The sequence below is a fragment of the Podarcis erhardii genome, assembly GCF_964252035.2.
Source record: "Podarcis erhardii genome assembly, chromosome: 11".
Lineage (NCBI taxonomy): Eukaryota > Metazoa > Chordata > Lepidosauria > Squamata > Lacertidae > Podarcis > Podarcis erhardii.
In genome coordinates, this window is record NC_138501.1 from 38729680 (window position 1) to 38753185 (window position 23506).

The 23506-nt window shown below is 45.1% G+C and overlaps 1 protein-coding gene across 1 annotated transcript; it reads right to left on the minus strand.

Moving 5' to 3' along the window:
- Window positions 1-1627: 1627 nt before the first annotated feature.
- On the minus strand, window positions 1628-9237 carry MRPS30 (mitochondrial ribosomal protein S30). Its single transcript, XM_081881578.1, has 5 exons — window positions 8622-9237; window positions 6463-6608; window positions 4790-4895; window positions 3458-3634; window positions 1628-2129 (listed from the first exon to the last, which is right to left on the minus strand). The coding sequence occupies exons 1-5, from the start codon at window positions 9220-9222 to the stop codon at window positions 1861-1863; spliced, it is 1299 nt and encodes a 432-aa protein (XP_081737704.1). The 5' UTR covers window positions 9223-9237; the 3' UTR covers window positions 1628-1860.
- Window positions 9238-23506: the final 14269 nt, after the last annotated feature.

A 23506-nucleotide genomic window follows, 5' to 3' on the forward strand; every position in this document is an offset into this window, starting at 1 on the left:
TTTTAAATGACTCACCCTAACAAGGCAATTCACTCAAACACATTGCCCTTGCCTTATTAGAGGTTGTATTCAAGAATGTATGAGAGATTTGTGTATGTGCTTGTATTACTCATCGGGGGGTGGGGGTCAACCTGCAATATACTGCCTGTATTTTAAAACACTTGTATACGGTTTTGCCTTTTAAACACCAATTAAAGCTCTGTAGCACTGCTCTGCTTTGATAAATTTTCTGTTTTTATATTTATTCTAAAGTTTTAGCACACAAATTCTTAGGAAAATGTAACCTCTGGCTGCAGATTGCATAACCTGGAACATGGAAAAGCAGGACTTGACTATGGAAAAGCAAAGAAAATACAGTGGTGCCTCGCAAGACGAAATTAATTCGTTCCGCAAGTTTTTTCTTCTTGCGAGTTTTTCGTCTTGCGAAGCACGGTTTCCCATAGGAATGCATTGAAAATCAATTAACGCGTTCCTAGGGAGACCGCCTTCAGACCAGATCCGGGGACAGTCTGTCCCCGGACCTCCTCTGAAGGCTGGCGGGGGGAGAAGGACTTTTCTCCCCACCGCCAGCCTTCAGAACAGCCTTCTGAAGGCTGGCGGTGGGAAGAAAAGCCCTTCTCCCGCCGCCAGCCTTCAGAAGAGTTCCTGCAGGGCTGCCTAGGCTGCGGATAGCAGCCTGCTGCCCGCTGCGAGGGACGCTCTGAAGCAGAGCGCCCCTCGCGCGGGGCAGACATCTGCAGCTTGGGGAGCCCTGCAGGACTTCCCCGCAGGGCTCTCCAAGCTGTGGGTAGCAGCCTGCTGCCCCGCACGAGGGGCACTCTTAAGCAGAGCGCCCCTCGCGCGGGGCAGACATTCACAGCTTGGGGAGCCCTGCGGGGAACTCTTCTGAAGGCTGGAGGCGGGAGAAGGGCTTTTCTTCCCACCGCCAGCCTTCAGAACAGCCTTCTGAATGTTGGCGGTGGGGAGGAAAACCTTCCTCCCACCGCAAGCCCCGGGAACAGAGGAGAATCGCTGCGCGCCTTCTCCTCTGTTCCCGGACCTGTCCTGAAGGCTTGTGGTGGGAGGAGGGCTTTCCTCCCCACCGCCAACATTCAGAAGGCTGTTCTGAAGGTTGGCGGTGGGGAGAAAAAACCCTCCTCCCACCGCAAGCCCCGGGAACAGAGAATCGCTGCGCGCCTTCTCCTCTGTTCCCGGACCTCCCACCGCAAGCCTTCAGGACAGGTGCTGCGCTTCCCCGCTGTCCCTGGAGATTTCCCTATGGGCTTTCGTCTTGCGAAGCAAGCCCATAGGGAAATTCGTCTTGCGAAGCCGCTAAAAAATCGGAAAACCCTTTCGTCTTGCGGGTTTTTCGTTTAGCGAGGCATTCGTCTTGCGGGGCACCACTGTATATATGTTTGTATGCATGTGTGTGATCGCTCTGTCTGGGAGCAGGGCTCATGAGAGCAAAGAGAACAACAAGAAGAGGGTGATATCCATGGCACTCTCTGAAAATGCTATTTAACTAGAGAAGATACAATGTAACAAAGTATCTGGTGTGAAATCTCCAGCTAGTTTCTAATGGTTGTGGATTTAATCTGCGTCCTCCTTTGAGGACAGAACCACATTTTAACACAACACACACAGAAGATGTCGGTCTTGCTATTTCATTTCAATAGCAACGTAAATGTGTTTATTGCCATACAAATAAATCAGCCAAAGCACTTAAGAGCACCAGCACTGCTATTGTACAGCTCTCACTGACCCAAAGAGCCAAACATAGGAATAGTGCTTACGATTGATTGCACTTTTGACAGTCCAGACAAAATTTCACTTTAGGCATTGGAGTATCTTGAGAGGATTCAGATGTACCTGAATTTCATGTTATACTTCCTTTGGTCTGTTTAAGAGAAATTTAACCAACTGAACTAGAATTTCATCATTAAATCCTTTCACATTGTTTTCTTCGATTGCTTCGTACAGCGGCCTACTTTCAGTTCCCCAGCAAATATTCTTTCTTGGGTTATTTTTATCAGAATCAGCAGATAGAGCCAAGGTATTCAACTGGTAACAAAAGAAGCTGAAGTATCTTCCGTCGGTAATCACAGCCTGCGATACAAAAGGCCGGGTCACATCTGCTTCACTCCAGAATCCTGGGAGAGAGGGGAGGAAAAAAGCAGCAGCTAAACAAAGGCATTTTCCTATCAACAACAACAACAACAAAAAAGCAGCAAGCCTTTAAAAGCCAAGTCATTGCAGATCCATTGTAAAAGGTTGCATATTTTAATAGCTTACTAGCTTTTCCCATCCTGGTGCCTTCTGGATGTCCTGGACAGCTTCTGCCATCTACTGGTCTTTGCTGGCTGGGGCTGATGAGAACTGCAGTGCAAAACATCTGGAGGGCACCAGGTTGAGGAAGGCTGGTTTAGAGCTCCAACTTTGCAGTCAGTCATGCAACTTACAACAAAGAGGAAGGGCCCCTAGAGGGGAAATAGCCTGAATAAAACACATTATGTCTGGCAAGAACCAAGAGTCAGCCAGCGGCAAAAGCACAAACTAAGAGCTATACAGGTAAGGAAAAGGTAAAGGACCCCTGGACGGTTAAGTCCAGTCAAAGGTGACTATGGGGTGCAGCGCTTATCTCGCTTTTAGGCCAAGGGAGCTAGAGTTTGTCCCCAGACAGCTTTCCAGGTAATGTGGCCAGCATGACTAAACTGCTTCTGGTGCAACAGAACACTGTGACGGAAGCCAGAATGCAAAGAAACGCAGTTTACCTTCCCATCGCAGTGGTATCTATTTATCTACTTGCACTGGCATGCTTTCAAACTGCTAGGTTGGCAGGAGCTGGGACAGAGCAATGGGAGCTCACCCCGTCACAGGGATTCGAACTGCCAACCTTCTGATCGGCAAGCCTAAGAGGCTCACTGGTTTAAACCACAGCGCTATACAAGATATTCCCCATTCTACAAGGGGTCATAGCTGCTCACAGTTCAACACCCTTCACCTCCTCAAGCTACAAGACCATGCCAACAACATTTTCATGGATTTCAAGTGCAGATACTAGTCCCACCTCACTTCCCCCCACACACTGGGTTTATCTGTTCCACCCCAGCCTTTCTGTATTGAGTGGAAAGGCCTGAAGGCAGTTTGCAAACATGTTCAGCTAAGCACATATACAATATCCCAAGCAAGCATGAACCATGTATGATTAGAGGTCCTAATTACAATGAGACTTGCTACCATGTTCATCAGAAGTATTTACAAGCCTCTTTCAGATCTTCTAGTTCAAGATGAGAAGGCCAAGTGCACAGTGGACATGCCTAATGCTCACATACTCACTCCACATTCACATATTCTTTAGAATGCATTAATAAGGCTAAGATAAATCACATGGCTGTCTCATCTTCTAAAAGTTATATTTGTGAGCTTGCTATTTACCTTATCTTGCAACACTGGCTATCATCTTTAACTATTGACCTACCTTGGTACATTGCTTGAGCTCCAGTCCAAGCAAAAAGACTTGCAATTGCGTTAGCACGGCAAGGAACTTCAACCTGATCGAAGAGATTCATTTTTATAAGCCTGTCCCTTTTCAGCCTGTCGGGAATTAAATGAAACTGCGTATGTCCATAGGCACATGGATCTGCTACACTTGATCCTAAATCCCGCAAGAGAAAGAATTGTTTTAGATTTTAGCACGTAGAATGCTTAGATAAAAGTACCAATTCATCCAATAACAGATTTCTTAGCTGTTTTATCTTCAAATTTCTTAACAATATAGTGATGCTGACAGGTATGTTTTTTAAAAAATTAATTTAAATATGAACACAATGCCATACAAAATGCAGCTGTTTTATATCCCTTGCAGACAAATACAGTATGTATAAATGGTCAGGTCATGCATCCATAGCCGAGACCAGAGGACGAATGACAGCTGGAAGGAGCGCAGAGACAAAACTCCATGGTGCATCTGCAACAGCACAACAGGATGCCTTTATGTGCCCCAGCTGCAATAAAACAGGTCTCTCCCATATCAGTCTCTACAGCCACAGCAGGTGCTGTAACTTTCCAACCGTCTGACTTCACTCCCAAAGGTGCACTCCTCCATTGTCTCCCCAAGACAGACTGATGCCAACTAACAAGCCTTTTAGATAAAGACTGTGAACCTTTAGAAATATCTAACATCTACTTCAAACAAGGAGTAAATTTAAAGTGCATAGGCCATTCTGAAATCAGGAGTGCACTGGCTTAGCACACTATGCCAATATAACAGTGTCACAGCTATAAATTTGTTCCAAAAAAACCCACAAGATTAGGCATCCTAATCCAACAAAGTATAAAACTTATCAGGAAAGTATTTTACCATAGTAGCAAAGTGAACTACACAATGAACTGCATGCTGGAAAATTCATAGTTTAAATGCCAACTCAACTTCAACATTGCTATGTGTATTAAGAAAGCCAGTTATTTCAGCCAGTTAACCCCAATGCATAATGTCATGATAACAGTGGCCCACTTGAGAGATGGACCATAAGGTTTAATACAATATATGGAAAGCAACTTGAAAGTTTATCTGCAAATGCCTAATATCATGAGTTGCTAATATAATGAGTTGCTGAAGTCCTCTTGCAAAGTGATTTATTTTGTTAAAAAAATAAACATGGAAACACTGAAAAGAATGGCATGAATTATATTTTGTTCATATTGAATTACAGCATCAAGACATGTTAAAGTATTTTGCATCTGAAGTATATGTCTACAAATTCATTGAGTAGAGACTTTAGAGATTAGCGTTCTGATGTGGCAGTCTTACCTATAAATATTTTATTATCATACTGTCGTTTGAACATTGGAAGCTTGTCAGGCAAGACATTAATAACAGGAATATCTCCAGGAGCCACATAGTCCAGGGGCACAAACTTAAGGGGAGAAAAAAGAAAACCGTTCAATAAACTGATTTATTTAAAAAAAAATGCCCTGCTTTACACCACTTCTGCTTACAAATAAAAACATACAAAATTTAAAACATACATTAAACCATTATTTTAAAAAAACAATTATAACATAATTATTATTAATGATAAGAGGGTGTTCTCACTATTGACCTCTTAAATATTTGACCTAAATTACAATGCAATTTGTAATTTACCACTAGCATGATTGTCTAAGGGGAGATGTAATTCTCTCAAATGATTTCACAATGCTATGACGACAGGAGACATAGTGGGTTACTACTGTGTCCAAACCAGGCTAATGGTTTGCCTTGCTCCAAACCAACCATGAGCTGTAGCCAAGGTTTGTTCTTGGCCTACCGTTCACAGCTTGTTTAGGGGAGACAAACCACGGCATAGACCTTCACCCACGCTTTCCCCTACCTTTTAATTCCCTTGTTCTCCCTGTCTGAGGTGCTGCTACTGCTTCAGTGTTAGAAACTGAGATATAAAAGCTAGAAGTTAAATGGCACCTTAAACATTGGTTATGGATGCAACAATGGAATATCTAGGTGCACTTTTTAATAACAAGAATACAAAACTGAAAATGAATGAATTGCAGCTAAAATATTAAGCTCATTTTCACATGGTCTAGTCCTTCCCATGCCCACCCCCCTAATATTCTTAAGAAGGTTTCTTCTCCAGTCTTCAGAAAATAGCTGGAAGTGGGGAGGCAGAAAAAGGTCCTCCTTTTCTTCCACTCTGCAGTTTTAATCTGAAATCTTAGCTGCAGTACTGTGCCCAGAGTTCAGAAGCTGCTCGTGCTAATGACATTCCCTGTCGCAAAATGCACCTAGACCAATGAGAGTTTTGAACACTGCACTGCTTCATACCACTCAACTCACTTTACAACAGGTTTCGCCACCTAGTCAATCAATATGACTTGAAAATAAAAAAGGCTCCTATGAATCCAAAGGGGAGGTTATCCATAGTATATCAACATCTCATTCATTCTGGATTCCCCCCCTCTCTCGCAGTCCTCTGAGTACCCATAAAATATTTTCTGGAGGGTTGGAGAAGCTTTACAGCAGATTTGGGAGGCATGAGGAAGGTTCATGGGAGAAAGGGAGAGTCCACTTGTATAATGTTGAATGTTGCAGAAGTACCAGCCCTCGGGGGGGGGGGGGGGTTGCACAATGTATCTTTGCATGAGCTACCAATTTCCTTCTATTCAGATGACACACCCACATGTGAGTTATGAAAAAACATAGAGGATGAGGTTTTCTGAGGATAAGTAGTTATTACTGCTATACACTTTCCAGTTTAAATTCAGAAAAATAATGTGCCTTGGTTATCAAGCATTTCAGGAAAACTGTGCTATAGTCTAATTTCTTCATAACAAGGGCTATTTCACCCAATACATATTCAATTTAATTAAACTGTAGACTTCAAAATGTGGTATATAATAGAAGAGATCTATTTAGGGGTCAATACTCACCCCTGAAGTAACCAGAAATAGCAAATCCATTAATCTTTATGAAATTGGACTTCATACCTCTGAAAGCTGTTTTCGTATACGAATCTGACAGTGAGGCTTATCATCAATCTGAAATCTCAGTGGGTCAATTCTACCCTTTCGATGTCCACGAGGAACCACTGTCTCACCACGCAGCCAATAGAAATTTACTTCTGGTTTGAGGTCTGAAATAACAAGAGTGTCTTTAATGCCTTCTGCAGTCAAGAGCCCACCAGAGATATTAAACATGCCTGTAGTCAAGGATGTATGCATGACCACATAGCAGTTTTTGTGCACACATACATGCTGAATATCTGTGCACACTTCTGAACCTTAATATGTGAAAATCACAGTAAATCAGTTAAATGAGGAACAACTACAACTGATGGAAGCTGTAGGAGAAGTACTTTCAACACTAGAAGCACCTATACTAGACAATGCTAGATAAATGTCGCCAACGAAACAGAAGCTACTTGGAATTATGTATGGCGTCCATCTCTGATCTGTACAAGAAGGGGATTTTATGCATCTCTATGCTTCACAAATTATTTGCTATGCATGTGTGTAACTGATTAAAAGTATAACACCTCCCCCCCCCCAAACACACATTCCTCCTTAGTGCACACATTGCTAGGGATCATGACTAGATTATTATTATTACATTTGTGAGTCACTTTATCTTACCCAATGCAACTTACAACCAAATAAATGATATAACCCTGCATGGGTACTGTCAGGGGCTCAGGAGCAGAAGCGCAGGGAAGGGAGGAAAGGGAGAGCGAAGGGGAAGAATCCGAGGGGAGCGTAGGAGAAGATGACAGCGGCCCGAGAGATTCCATGAGCCTCTCCAGCGAATCGGAAGATTCACAGAAGGGGGCGCCAGTGGCCAGGGCAAGGGGGGTCCCAAGGGGGACACTCCAGAAGCAAGGGGCCAGCGGGGACTCCCAGAGCAGTAGTTGGAGATCAGGGCCAGCTTCCCCACCAGAGCATAGTGGGGGGGGGGGGAAGTCCCAGGTATCGGGGCCAGCGTATCCCCCACCAGGGAGAGAAGATGGGTCAGGGCTGACCACGCCTCCATCGGAGAGTCAGGCAACGGAGGGGAGGTCAGGTCCAGCCAGCATCCCGGAAGAGGGAAGCAGTGATAGAAGCAGTGTAACGGTCAGGAAGAAGGTCACTGGGTTGGCGCGAGAGCCAAGTTCAAATGTGCAGGCGCGCGGGACAGCAGAGAACGCGGATTGGGAACCAGGTCCTAAAGCCCGCCGGAGCCAGGGGGAGGAGTCAGGCGACTCAGCGTCAGAAGAGCCCAGAAAGGGAAATGCCTCAGCGGACAGGAGGGCCCAGAGGAGGAGAGAGCAGAGGAAGAGGTGGAGCAGGGCTAGAATCTTAAACTGGTGTCAGGGGGGAGGAGATTCAGACGGAACTTCGGCGGTCTAGGGTTTAAGACGTAGAGCTGCGCGCTACGGCTTTGAAATGGAAACTGAACTTCAATAAAGACTTTTGTATATAACGACGACCTGGCGTTGGTCCTCTGTGAGCTGGGACCTTGGGGCAGCTCTGACAGGTACATTAAAACCAAGGAGGGAAAGAAATACATTGATGGGATATACCCGGAAGTTGTATACCGGCTCCCTCGGCCAATAAAGCGAGATGAGCGCCACAACCCCAGAGTTGGTCATAACTGGACCTAATGGTCAGGGGTCCTTTTACCTTTAATAGCTATTAATGATAAATTAACATGTGCCATTAAGGTAAGACGGGGAATATGCAGGAGAAATGACTTTGTGGAGATATGGAAGGTGTTTGTAGAACGGAAAGAGGTCAAACCATCACAAGAGATATTAAAATTTTGGAAGGTTGGATAGCTACAATGGAATTGTTTCGGTGGTGGGGTGCACATTTTTATTCTTATTTATTTATTATTATTGTCAGAAGGAAAAGAAAAGAAATGCATTGAATACATCTCACCCACTTCTAAAAGGACAAAAATGGTTAAAGGCAAAAGGCCTGGTTCTATAGGAAAGGTTTTTGCCTGGCACCTATATAAAGAAATTGACAGAAACCCCCTTCCATTTTTTTTGATTCCTGGAAGCCAACAGCTCAGACTACTCGAATACCTTCCTCTCACCCCTCTTTCTCTCTCACACACACACATGCACACGTGTCCCACTGCCACCCGCCTCGCGCTTACACACACGCACCCAGGGCCGAGGAGGAGCCGAGCGCCGGGTTGGCGCTGGCCAGTCGTGTCGCCAGGCCGAGCGCCAGCTGCGTGAGGAAAGGCGACGGCCCCTGCTCGATGGCGCGGAAGAGAAAGGGGCGCCGCTTGCGCTGGTAGAAGTGCTCCTGGAGCAGCGCGTCGCACACCGCGGAGCGCAGCTCGGCCAGGTCCCAGCCACCTCCTTCCCCTTCTGCTCCTCCTGCCGCCGCCGCCGCCGCCACGGGGCCGGGCAGCCCCGGCACGAAGACGGTCTTGGTGTAGTCCTGGTACCAGCGGTCCGCGTTCACGGCCCACGTCTGCGGGTAGACCACGTACTTGCGCCGCTGCCGCTTCCCGTAGATGCGCAGCTTCTCCTCCACCGAGGGCGCGTCGTGGATCTCCTGGTAGAAGCGCTCCCGGCGGCGCTGCTTGGCCGCCTTGCTCTTCGCCGTCAGCGACGCCACCACCGGAGGGTAAAGCGACGGGGCGGCGGCGGCGGCTGGGAGAGGATTCGGCACCGGCAACGCCGCCGAGGGGCCCGCGTGGAGCCACCGCCGCGGCCAGCCGTCGCGCAGCAACCGCAGCCCCCTGGACGCCGCCATCTTGCCCGCGAGAAACCGGAAAAGGGGAAAGGAGCGGGGAGGGCCGCTTCCGGGCGCGTCGGGAGCAGCGGTTGGCTGAGCGCCCCTCACGTGACCCGCAGAGAAATGGGCAAGCTGCGCGCTGCCCCGAGGCTCGGCGGGAGAGAGAGGAGCGACGTCCGGCAACTGCGCATGCTCGTTGTCCTTATACGGAAGCGTCTGGGATTGGAGCTTCAGCGGCGCCTTGCAATTCCATCGGCGTTATATTTGTATGCCGCATACAGTGGTGCCCCGCAAGACGAATGCCTCGCAAGACGGAAAACCCGCTAGACGAAAGGGTTTTCCGTTTTGGAGGCGCTTCGCAAAACGAATTTCCCTATGGGCTTGCTTCGCAAGAAGAAAGCCCATAGGGAAATCTCCGGGGACCTCTTTTAAATGCTAGCGGTGGGGAGCAAAGCCTTTTCCCCCCCTCCGGCCTTCAGAAGAGGTCCAGGAAGGCCGGCAGGGGCCGAAAGGCTTTGCTCCCCACCGCCAGCATTTTAAAAGCGGTCCGGGATAGCAGGGAAGCGCTTCCCGCTATCCCGGATGGCTTTTGAAGGCAGGCAGAGGGGAGCAAAGACTTTTGCCCCCCGCCCGCCTTCAGAAGAGGTCCTGGACCTCTTCTGAAGGCGGGCGGGGGGCAAAAGTCTTTGCTCCCCCCCCCCCCGCCGCCTGCCTTCCCGGGAGAGCGGAGAAACGCAGCGCTGCGTTTCTCCGCTCTCCCGGGAAGGCAGGCAGGGGGGACAAAGACTTTCGCCCCCCACCGGCCTTCAGAAGAGGTCCAGGACCTCTTCTGAAGGCCGGTGGGGGGCGAAAGTCTTTGTCCCCCCTGCCTGCCTTCCGGGGGCTTTTAAATCGCCCCGGGACAGCGGAAAATTCCTCCGCTGCCCCGGGGCGATTTTAAAATGTTGGCGGGCAGCAGCGCTGCCGCCCGCCAGCATTTTAAGATCACCCCAGACAGCGGAGGAATTTTCCGCTGTCCCAGGGTTTTTAAAATGCTGGTGGGCGGCAGCGAAGGCTTCGCTGCCGCCGGACAGCATTTTAAAATCGCCCCAGGAGCGGAGAAGTCTCCGCTGTCTGGGGTGATCTTAAAATGCTGGCGGGCGGCAGCGCTGCTGCCCGCCAGCATTTTAAAATCGCCCCGGGGCAGCGGAGGAATTTTCCGCTGTCCCGGGGCGATTTAAAAGCCCCCGGGAAGGCAGGCAGGGGGGACAAAGACTTTCGCCCCCCCACCGGCCTTCAGAAGAGGTCCTGGACCTCTTCTGAAGGCCGGTGGGGGGCGAAAGTCTTTGTCCCCCCTGCCTGCCTTCCCGGGAGAGCGGAGAAACGCAGCGCTGCGTTTCTCCGCTCTCCCGGGAAGGCAGGCGGGGGGGGGGGGGAGCAAAGACTTTCGCCCCCCACCGGCCTTCAGAAGAGGTCGGGGGACAGACTGTCCCCGGACCTGGTCTGAAGGCGGTTTCCATAGGAACGCATTAATTGATTTTTAATGCATTCCTATGGGAAACCGTGCTTCGCAAGACGAAAAACTCGCAAGACGAAAAGACTTGCGGAACGAATTAATTTCGTCTTGCGAGGCACCACTGTATTCCATTTCTATGACTACGCTCGAGGTGGCTTGCAGTATATCAGAAAAAAATTGAACATATTTAATAAACGATACATTATTTAGATGTGTTTGTGGAGAAGGGAGGGTTAATATTGTATTACTCTTGTTTTTATTATGTATTTTGTGTCCTCGTTTTGTATTTTTGTGTTGTGGGTCGCCCTGTGGTCTTCTGGGGAAGGGCGGTTTGCAAATTTAGTAAATAATAAAACAACCACCACCATGGATTTACACAGCTGCAAACTGTAACAAAATTAGCCACAAACAAAGGAAACGCATCAAAAAGAATATGCAAGAAAAACAAACCGATTTCCACGTAAGTCATTAAAAAAGATATGCAAAGGGAAAATGCCCCACTCCACACCTGCACCAGTGGTTGCTGTGGCATTACCAATAGCTAGAGGCAAGTGTTAGGAAAATACGTAGAATTGGTAGGAGGAGTTGGGTGCAGGTGAGGCGAGACCAGCTATGTGACTAGAAGTAGCACCAGACAGGACACCCAAGGCTTTGCACAATTTCCTGCAGAAGTAGAATCCAGACAAAGTGTCCATCTGTCCAGTGGAAGGTCAATCCTTGAGTTCACAAAGTGATTAATAGATCATGCCTATGAAATGACTCAGAATATCCTGCCAAGGGGCTGAAGTAAATTGAGGTTTCTGCTCCAGAGGATCCAATCCCATTGCATTTCTTGAGGATTTTAGATGCTACGATCATTTCCAAAGTTAGCTATTCAGGTAACGGTTTTGTTTTTGCATTTGCTAGGTCTTTGTCAGTGGTATCCAGCACTGTGGCATCCAACTTTATCCCCTCTTGAAAATTTGCCGAAGGCGTTACATATGGTATATTATTGCATCACTATTTGAATTCAAAGTGTAGTGCAATAAAATACAGGATAATAAATAAAAGAAGCAATGGAAAGACAATTAAAAATCAGTACAGTTAAACAGTTAAAAATCAGTACAGTTAAACTCAAACTTAATCTGTTCCAGAAGTCTTTCCAAAACCAATGCGTTCCAAAACCAGGGCGCGCTTTCCCATAGAAAGTAATGCAAAATGGATTAATCTGTTCCAGACTTTTAAAAACAATCCCTAAAACAGCAATTTAACGTGAATTTTACTATCTTACGAGACCACTGATCCATAAAATGAAAGCAATAAAAATGTACTGTACTATAAAATAAAAAGTATTGTAGATGATAAAAATTAAAATTTCTTACCTGCACTGATGATAGTCATTGTTTGGATGGGGGGATTTTATCCATTTCCGTAGTCACACAATCAATCAATCAGCAGCTGAACTGGGATCCACACAGTCACAAAAACAAATTAACTGAAAAAGCCTCAAAACAAAAAACTCAAAAGAAATACCAAAAACAAAGCACCAAATATAAGCTGCAAATATCACCTCAGAGAACTGCAATTGGAAATGGAAGGCTTGAATTACAATGGGGGGGGGGGACGACGACGCAAATTAGCAACGCAACGGGAAACACGGGCATGCAAATCAGCAGTGCAACAGGAAACATAAGGGGACTCAAAACAGAGCACATTCTCCTTCCGAAAAAGAGTTCCAAAACCGGAACACCTACTTCCAGTTTTGCAGCGTTCAGGTTCCAAGTTGTTTGTGAACTAAGCTGTTTGAAAACGAAGGTACCACTGTATGGATGTTGAATGCAGCAGACATGCCATCTCCCATCCTTGATCACAAATTTATAGCCGTGTTGTGGACCCCCTGAATAAAGCTTGCAGACCATAGTTTGGAAATACTGGTGTATATTTTATATACACACAGTATATGTCATCTAATGTGGAGTAGTGCTTAGTGTGCTGGACCAGGACATGAGAGATTAGGGTTCAAATTCCCACTAAGCCATGAAGCCCACTAACTGATTTGGTACAAATGACTCTCAGCTTAACCTATCTCACAGAGCTGTGAGGATAAAATGGCGGGGGGTGAATTACCTTGAGCTCTTCTTTGGAGAAAAGGCAAAATATAAATGTAATAATAATGTAATTGTAGAGTTGGAAGGGACCACAGTGATCTTGTAGTCCAACCCCCTGTGATGTAGGAATCTTTTGCTCAATGTGGGATTCAAACCCATGACCTTGAGATTAAGAGTCTCATGCTCTACTGACTGAGCTGTTAAACACACACACATATATATGAATGAAATCTAAGCAAAGACTTATGTACACTGTCAGTCATACTCAGAGCAGATCTTTCAAAATCAACGGATTTAAGTACTATAACTTAAATCCATTGATTTCAATGGGCCTACTCTGAGAATGACTTAGTTGGAGATCATCCAAAGTATTTTAGATGGATTGTAAACCAGTGACCTGAAACACCATCAATTTATATGCCTGGCAGGGGGCCATTTCCTTTTTGTCATTTCAGTTTGTCACGTTCCCAAACTGAATTATTGCAAATTTAGCAGCAAGTCAACCTCCAGACGATAATTTAGAATTGTATCTCCTTTCAGCAGGGAAAACTCATTATCTGCTCAAGAAGTGGCTTTGCCATATGAAACCCATGTGGAAAACCCACAATTTTCCTGCACTTGTCCAAATATATTTCACAGGCATATAAAACATGTCTGACAGGCTCCTATTCCCGTACAGCATATATCAAAACTATAACAAGAAAAAAGAAAAAGAAAAATCATTCCATGTGGTATTATTATATAGAGACCAGGCATCACGGAGTCAGACAAGCTGCAATTTTAATTACACTTATTTGGAAGCAAGTTTCACTGAAACGGATGGGATTTATTTGTTTATTTAGCTCTGGTGTGTGTGTTGAGTTCCAATAGACGCTCCTGCAACCTGCCTTTATGACTTGCTTAGACAGCAAATGTGTGACATGCCCAGGGTTTTTTTCAGCCAGAACTCACTGGAACTCAGTTCCAGCACCTCTCAGGTGGGCACCTCTGCCATTCTAAGAGAATGAGGGAGGTGTTCATGGTGAGTTCGGGCACCACTTTTTCTAGAAAAAGAAAGGCACTGGGTGTGCCCTTTGCCACTCCCACTGCAATTTCACAAATGAATGTTACTTTGGCATTGCAGGTAGATATACCATTACCATGGTTTAGCAAATAGTATCACTAGCTCATTTTGGGTAGGGAGGGCTGCAAAGCTGATGTCCCCCTCAGAAAATGCACAGTTGCCAAGGACATTGGCTTGGATTCTGAGCGCAAGAAATCTTGGGGGAAGAGGATTTTCCTGTCTTTGTCTCTACTGCACCTCACTTTCTGGAGGATGGCTGCAGAATATAAGAGCTGGCTGAATCAAGCCAATGGCCCATCGAGCTCTCAAAGTGGCCAGCCAGATGCCTGTGGGATACCCACAAGCAGCAGAATTTCTTTATTTGGGGAGTAGAAACCCATCTCATTCCTTGAGGATGAACTGGGTGAGGCAAAGCAGAACTTTAAAAGTAAATAGAACCCCCATGAAATTAAAAGACGCCTGCTTCTTGGAAGAAAAGCAATGACAAACGTAGACAGCATCTTAAAAAGCAGAGACATCACCTTGCCAACAAAGGTCTGTATAGTAAAAGCTATGGTTTTCCCAGTAGTGATGTGTGGAAGTGAGAGCTGGACCATAAAGAAGGCTGATCGCCAAAAAATTGATGCTTTTGAATTATGGTGCTGGAGGAGACTCTTGAGAGTCCCATGGACTGCAAGAAGATCAAACGCATCCATTCTGAAGGAAATCAGCCCTGGGTGCTCACTGGAAGGACAGATCCTGAAGCTGAGGCTCCAATACTTTGGCCACCTCATGAGAAGAGAAGACTCCCTGGAAAAGACCCTGATGTTGGGAAAGATGGAGGGCACAAGCAGAAGGGGACGACAGAGCACGAGGTGGTTGGACCGTGTTCTCAAGGCTACCAGCATGAGTTTGACCAAGCTGTGGGAGGCGGTGGAGAACAGGGGTGCCTGGCATGCTCTGGTCCATGGGGTCACAAAGCGTCGGACACGACTAAACGACTAAATAACAACAAGAACCCCCCAAACAACAGGCTACTGTTGTAGGAAGTTAATCAGAAGGAGAAGCCCATGGAAAATATAGGATCACTTTTGTACCAGGAAATGGTTTAACCAGTGTTGAAGCAATGATTCTTCAACATCAACTTTGTTGGACCGGTCATGTTGTGCAGATGCCTGTTGATCGTCTTCCAAAGCAACTACTCTATTCCGAACTTAAAAATGAAAAGCATAATGCTGGTGGTCAACAAAAGAGGTTTAAAGACAGTCTCAAGGCAAATCTTAAAAAATGTAGTATAAACACTGACAACTGGGAAACACTGGCCTGCGAGCGCTCCAGTTGGAGAACAGCCTTTACCAAAGGTGTCATGGGCTTTGAAGAACTCAGGACGCAAGGGAGAAACGTGCTAAGAGGAAGGCACGCTTGGCAAATCCACACCGTGATCAACTTCCACCCGGAAACCAATGTCCCCACTGTGGAAAGACGTGTGGATCCAGAACTGGCCTCCACAGTCACTTACGGACTCATTGCTAAAACGGTGTTTATGGAAGACAATCTTACTCGGCTATGAGGGATCACCAAAGAAAAAGACACTTTTTGACCCATTGCAAAGAACAGAAAACAAATATGCAGAACTAAGGCACTAGGTGTCACCGTCTTACCATTTTATAGCAAATAAGTTATCATTATGGTTCTATGTTGCTACCTACGTTTGTGTCTCTCTGTGTGTATAACTGTGACGCTGACAATGGGCTTTTGTTGGCTGGATTATGCTCACTGATGATTTATGTGACAAAAGATAAAGCCATGTTTCCTTATTTTGCAGAAGTTGCACTGCCCACAATGCCCTCCAGTCCTCTGCAGCCTCCATGACTGAGCAGATGTTCAGAATACTGTTCCCAGCATGTTCAGAATACTGTTCCTAGCAAGTCTGCAGTTATCCTACTGTGCAGGCACAAATGTGCTACAACAAGATGCACTATGAAAGAGCCAATGTTAACCACTAGCTTGGGCCAAGAGTCACTAAGCAAATTTACCCAGCACCTGGTCTATCAATAGCCACCAAGCCATGCTAGATAAATGCAGCTTCCATATAAAGGTAAAGGGACCCCTGACCATTAGGTCCAGTTGTGGCTGACTCTGGGGTTGCGGCGCTCATCTCGCTTTATTGGCCGAGGGAGCCGGCATGTGGCCAGCATGACTAAGCCGCTTCTGGTGAACCAGAGCAGCACATGGAAATGCCTTTAACCTTCCCGCCGGAGCGGTACCTATTTATCTACTTGCACTTTGGTGTGCTTTCGAACTGCTAGGTTGGCAGGAGCAGGGACTGAACAACGGGAGCTCACCCTGTCGCGGGGATTCGAACTGCCGACCTTCTGATCGGCAAGTCCTAGGCTCTGTGGTTTAACCCACAGCGCCAGCCACATCCCAACTTCCATATACCATGGCATATAAATGAATACTAAACTAGGCTGGTGGGACTGGTGGTCAACTGATGGAAGAACTCTTTGTCATCTTCATATCTTGTTTATCAGTGGTTTCCACTAGTATAAATGGACACCATGTGCTAGCTTACTCCCTGCAAACTACCCCAACCATACAACAAAGTCACATGCAAAAAATATGATGGACTGCATATAAAAGCCAGTTTGTTGTTGATAATTCCCTGGTGTTGGAAGCACGGCACTGAACTATTTAGAGCAGGTTACAGATAGGTAGCCATGTTGGTCTGCCATAGTCAAAACAAAACAAATTCCTTCCAGTAGCACCTTAAAGACCAACTAAGTCAGTTCTTGGTATGAGCTTTCGTGTGCATGCACACTGTGTGTATCTGAAGAAGTGTGCATGCACACGAAAGCTCATACCAAGAACTGACTTAGTTGGTCTTTAAGGTGCTACTGGAAGGAATTTGTTTTATTTAGAGCAGGGATGGAGAACTTTTGGCCCTCCAAATGTTGCTGGACTGCAACTCCCATCAGCTCTTGTGAGCATGACCAATGGTTCGAGATAAAGTGCAACAAATAAGCAACAATTGTATATTTGTTGTTCTGTAACATGACAGGCTGAAATCCAGTGCTCCCACTGAATTTAGGCTTACTTCTGAGGATTGCCCTGTCAGTCTCATCTTAAGCATTCTCCTAGCTGTGTCAACATGGGTGTTGGCAAAAAATCTGACTGCAGAACTGCTTGGTTGAGATCCTTTTCTCACGGGATGGGCGAGAAAGGAGCCACAATTGATATAATAAAAATACCTACGATCTCATTGTCTTTCAATTAAAATAATGGACAATGTGCATTAATCCCTGCTTTCAATCACACCATCCATCACGCATGTTTTTGCATATACTCATATTTTCTGATCTTATATGTTTGAAACTGGCCAACAGTTGATTGCTTATACAGTGGACATATGATCCGTGCGGGAGGCATGTTTGCAACCCGCAGCATTCGCAAATTGCAGCGCTGCGTCTGCGCGTGCACGGGGCACGATTCAGCGCTTCTGCGCATGTGCAAAGTGCGATTTAGCGTTTCTGTGCATATGCGAGCGCTGAAACCCGGAAGTAACTCAAAAATGCGCAACCCGAAGCGTCTGTAAGCCGAGGTATGACTGTAACCCATTTTGGCTTCATCACATTTCTTCTATCTATAAACACACAAAGAACCGACTTTTTAAAAAGCATTGGAAAGTTAACTCAGTATTTCCTGGTGCTTGGTTATCCTTCACAGCACATGTATGCGGACTTCAAGCTTTGCATTCTTTTACTAGACCTCCAAGATTTACCAACCACTGGCAGGTGTAAAAGACGCAAAGGATTAATAATAATAATAATCTGAGCACATTTTGATATAATTGGCATGTAACACCAAAGCTAAGGTGTGAAGCCTTTTACCAAAGTTGCCTTTTCAGCTGTTCTATAGTGATAATGTCATCACGGCGGTGAACAAAACCAAATTGAAAAAGCCTCTTCAGAGTCTGGCACATAGAGAGTAGTCAGGCTGCAGATGTTCAGATAGGTACTTGATGCCTATCAGGGTAACCCTCTGTGGGAATGTTGTGGATAGTAGGAAAAAATATACTGATTAAATATTATCCTTCCTCATTCACGCTAGTGAGCTAGTAGCAGAGTACATTCCCCTGTATATTGCAGGAAGCTAGTTGGTAGATTCATTTGAAACTCTTGAGTTAAGCAATCCAGTCTGGGTTGTCCAGATTGGATTGTTCCTGGTAAATTCCCCTTTAATTCCCCTTTAAAAAGAATAAAGATGCAACAATCTTCTATTAAAAGTAATAAGAAGTTTACTTACATTCAGTTCACAGTATGATTCTGAAGGCAGGCTTTAGCATGTAGTTACAGAAGAGAGAGTGGGTTCATTCCATATGGGGAATGAGTTCATGTACTGCTGGCTGAGAGCCAGCAGACAGCAAAAGAGCATCAACAGCATCAACAGCAGCATCAAGAGAAGGGAAGATGGCTGCGTGACCAGCCCTTTTATGAGGTCTCCCAGGGCCACAACCACCTACCTGGTCACACACAGGGGGTGGATGCTCCAGACAGGCGTGACAGGAAGTCCTCCTGGCTGGAGTAACATCCCCTGTGTGTCCACTCTGGGCAAACAGGAAATGCTGTATTTGATGGCTATGCTCTCTACCTCTACAGTTGGAGGCAGTTATGCTTACGAATGCCAGTTGCTGGAAACCACAAGATCAAAGAGTGCTCTTGTGCTCATGTTCTGCTCACTGGTTTCCCATAGGCATCTGATTGGCCACTGTGAGAACAGGATGCTGCCATAGATGGGCCCATTGGCCAGATCTAGCAGGCTGTTCTTATTTGAAAAAGTGACCATGCCCTAAGTCATACAGACAACACAGGAGGGAAGGATTGGTTGCACAGTTCTTCCACACTACAGTTACTTTAGACCTTAGTCCCACTGGAACAAGGTAGTTGCAACTAATATTACATTGCTTTTTGGGACTTCCAGTGCAATCCTATGTATGTCTACTCAAAAGCAAGTTCTTTTTTAGTATGGTGCACCTTATTCTCTGGTTAGTGTGTCTAGGATTGCAGTATTAGTTACCATTAAGTGTGACTAGATTGGGGTATTGTCTTTAGAATGAAGTGAGTGCTTTGTAGCTATATTAAATAGGATCAGTTGGCAGAATGGGGAAGAAAATGTTACATCTATGAGGAAATTCACTCTCTGCCAGAAACTAACTTTCCTCAGAGCTTTACAATCTAAAACTGCTCCAAAAATTGTCCCTGGAGTTATACTGTAGTGCATTTTGGTTCCAGAAACAGTTCTGCAGAGAAAACAGAATGCAAGCCCAACAGCTGATTTCTATTAATAAGTTCCTTTTAAAAAGAAAAAGAAAAAAAACCCTACTTTTATAGTGATTGTTAAAAAAATAAAACCCAAAGCCTATCAAGTATGTAAAACCAGAAACTTCACATAGATACGCTTCTGCTTACAAACATATGTTAAATTTTCAGGAAGATGAGCAGTCTGGGACATCCCATGGAGCTAAGACATGTGTATGCAATTACAGCTGATCTGTCTTCTACAGATAAAGGTATGGGAACATGATACAATATACCCATGAGCTCCAGGTAAGAGATCAAATGACCAAACTAGCCTAGAGTGAGCTCAGTATCAGACTCAGGTGAAAGTAATTTGCTGCTGATCCAATGTGGACAGAGGTAGGCAATAAAGTCAAAGGTAGGCAAGGGTCAAGTCCCATAGCTGGCAATTGAAAATCAGAAGGGTCAGGAACAAGGAGAACAAGGGTGGAGAACCTCAGTCCTGGGGACAAATGCAGCCCTCAGAACATCTCCATCTGGACCTCAGGTCACACTCATCACTTGCCCTGTTTTTACTTGGTTGGACTATGTCCTTGAACTCTGATAAGGCTTCCTGCTTGTCTGGATGGAAGATAGAGACACAACAGGATTTGCACCCCCATGCCCTCCCCATATCTACATTGGAGGGTTGGGAGACACACACACTGAACAGCACATGTGGGGCAGCAAGACATTGAATTCCACCCAATGTTTATTTTTTGGGTGGGGGGTTATGCTTTAAATCTGAGCTGACTTGGAAGAGCCTTGGACCCTGAAAAGTGGTGTGAAAATACCTAAATAAATAAATCCAAAGGGACTTACATCCCTGTGGTTGCCTGCTGCAAAACATTGTCAGGCTCTTTAACTTCATCTTATAGAGAGACCCCAGCATAAGCTTGGGATAGGGGTGGGGGTGGGGGGGGAAATAAATTTGATTCCGTTCACATTTCAAGGCAAACCTAATTTTCACTTTCTGAACCAATAAACAAACCCATTGTTCAAAATTTGCACTTCTCAGAATTATACAATGCAGTTCTCCAGCCAAGGAATGTGTACAAAACTTCATGTGCTAGGGTGTGCCTTAAAATGCATACACTGTATTAGTGAAAATAACTGTTTTTGCAAAAGAAGGTATGTATATTAGGGGGAATTCATACAAAAATATTGTTGAATTTTCATAAGGACTTTAAAAAAAGCAAAAACAAATCACAAACTGATGCAGAAATGTAGAAAACTGAACTTAAAAATGCAAAAATCAGAAAGTGAGAGATAACTGAAATTGCCAGATTCAACCCTTCAGCTCATCAGTTGCCACTGGGAAGCTCACTGCTGCGACTGTGGGATCTTTTTGACACAATCCTGCTCCCCATTCTTTTTATACACCTCTGTTGACAAGTCCGTTAAAATAAAATAAAAAAAACTGGATACAGTGTGAAATCTGGAATTGTTTATGAAACCCTGATGCTACTTACAGTAATTTGAGAAATTGATAACATATTGCTTGAAATGCCAGGATAGAATTTGGCTGTCCGAAAAAAAAAGAAGTGGCTTGGGCATCGTGGAGCGGGGAATCCTCCAGTTTATATGTAAAAGGACTGTATAAATTTTAGGTTGGCTTAAAAAAAAAAAAAAAAGCCCTGTCCCTGGGAACTAAATGTATAGTGATTAAAAGCACATGTTGCTAAATTGATGCCCTGGAAAAATCCCAACTTCCTTAATGTCATGCAGCCTAATTTAATTCTCACTAATCGTAGTGTTTGCCAAAAACCAGGATGGTTGTGTGAGGTTTGGTGGCAGCGACTGAGAGGCCTGGGGCTTCACCTCAGCCTCTTAAATATGATGTGCAATTGCCCCTTCTCCAAATGATTCAGAGGAAGTATCTTATCACCAGCAGAGACATCTTCATCCCTTACAAGAAACAATTAGACATGTGTCGCAGTCGTAATAGCATTGTTACATCGTTTGATGCTTTTATTTCATTTCATGAACTAAGATGAATCATAATTGGGGGGGGGGCTTATAAGCAGACGACTTCATCTCTTGTCATGAATACCGAGTCAGCATTCAGGAAATGAATATGGTGTAGTCATCCCACTAATGTGACAGACCACATGTATGAATGTCACAGGTGAGAGTAGGTCACACCTCTACCATGTCTCCTCTTATCTTTTTTTTCTGACCCGAAAAGCCACAAACGCTGTAACGTTTCCTCACCAGGGAGTTGCTCCATCTCTTTGATCATTTTGTTTGCACTTTTCTGAACCCATCCCAGCTCTACAACCAAGTTTTACAGGGTTTATTTGCTAGACAAGAATACTAAACAATGCGTAGAAAATCAGATATATTTCAGTTACTGAGAAAGCCCCTCCAGAGCAGCTAAGGTAAAGGTAAAGGACCCCTGGATGGTTAAGTCCAGTCAAAGGCGACTATGGGGTTGCGGCGCTCATCTCACTTTCAGGCCGAGGGAGCTGGCGTTTGTCCACAGACAGCTTTCCAGGTCATGTGGCCAGCACGACTAAACCGCTTCTGGCGCAACAGAACACCATGACGGAAACCAGAGCGCACAGAAATGCTGTTTACCTTCCCGCCACAGTGGTACCTATTTATCTACTTGCACTGGCATGCTTTCCACCTGCTAGGTTGGCAGGATCTGGGACAGAGCAACGGGAGCTCACTCCGTCACAGGGATTCAAACCACTGACCTTCTGATCAGCAAACCCAAGAGGCTCAGTGGTTTAGACCACAGCGCCACCCATGCCCCTTTCCCTCCAGAGCACTCCCACTCCAGTCTATGGCTGGCACTGGGATCTTCAACTAAGCAGGGACACTACTTAGTTTCTATACTTTTAAAGTCTCAAGATGAAGTCAGAAAAAAACATTTCTACTCTTCTGGTTGTTGACAGCAATGCCAGGTGGTGACTTCAAGGTACCGGTTAGTGGCTAAGGGTGAAGGCTTATTACTCCTTCGCTAACCTTGTTCATTAATGATGCCTCTGGGGTTATTCAGTGCCTTATCTTGATAGCTTTTAAGGGAAGCACACCAACCTTAAGACTGTATGTCATCATACTGTGGTCTTAGCAGAGAACCACAACCCTTTCTCTCTGGTTTTTTTTTTATGTTTTATTGATTTTCAATTAACCACAAAATCCAAGAAACAGTTCCCCTCCACCACCTTCTCCCAATGGAACAGAACCTTAAGGGGAAATGTCATGCCAAAGCTGTACACATTATTCCAGAGGATGCCAAAGATCAGAATTCATAATTGAAAAATTCTATAAAAAGGTGCCAATTTTTAAAAAATCATCTAGATCTCATTTGCTTTCTAAAGCTCTCACTTACTGTTGTGCATACATTTTGTTGCCATGTGGAAATATATAAAAGTTCCAGTCTTTTGTAATTTGGGGTTATAAGCATATATACCACTTACAAAGGGAAGCTTATTACCTCTTTGTGATGAAGATTTCCTGGTTCTTCCAGAAAAAAAGTCAATAAAGCTAATCTTGGTGCACACTATATATACTATCTTGTGATGTGGCTAATTTCTTCGAATATCCTTTCCCAAAATGGTTATATTTGATTGCATGTCCAACACATGTGCAATGTAGTTCCCATGGCGTTGCACACCTTCCAACAGAAGGATGAAAAATCCTTTCACTATGACTGCCTCTCTATGGTGTTAAATACCATCTATGCAGTTATTTTAAAGCAATTTCTTTGATAGGTGTGGACACCGATTTTAGTGGTTTTTAAGCTCAAGGATTATGCATATCCACTGTTTAAAGTGCCATGATACTGTTTTAAATGTGCAGTGCAGATGGGCCCTTACTCTGGATGCAACCCACTCTGCACATATTTAAAAGCACTGTGTTGTATCTACTGGTGGTTTTACATGAGTGGTGAAATGATTACATTCATACAAGGTAGGGCATCCAGTTTCCACCAGTTTCCACACCACACACACACACTCAGCAACCTTCTGTGCCATATTCTATACTTTAAGGGACACAAAGAGCTCTAATGGATCAAATATCAGGTGTTTGCTTTATGCAAACACTTCCCATTATTATTATTATTATCATTATTTCACAAGGCCAAGGGAACTGACTGAAGGACCGTCTCCACCCCCATCGTTCAGCCCAGACACTGAGGTCCAGCGCCGAGGGCCTTCTGGCAGTTCCCTCACTGTGCGAACCAGGCAGAGGGCCTTCTCGGTAGTGGCGCCTGCCCTGTGGAATGCCCTCCCATCAGTTGTCAAGGCAATAAGCAACTATCTTACTTTTAAAAGACATCTGAAGGCAGCCTTGTCTAGGGAAGTTTTTAATTTTTACTGATGTATCATTA

What these genes read in the sequence shown, in the direction of transcription:
- MRPS30 (XM_081881578.1), bottom strand. Translation starts at nt 9,222, where the DNA reads ATGGCGGCGTCCAGGGGGCTGCGGTTGCTGCGCGACGGCTGGCCGCGG. An exon ending in CGGCTCCTCCTCGGCCCTGG is followed by an intron (nt 6,609 to 8,621) that starts GTGCGTGTGTGT and finishes TTGTTATTTCAG; the next exon opens with ACCTCAAACCAGAAGTAAAT. An exon ending in TGATAATAAAATATTTATAG is followed by an intron (nt 3,635 to 4,789) that starts GTAAGACTGCCA and finishes TGCGGGATTTAG; the next exon opens with GATCAAGTGTAGCAGATCCA.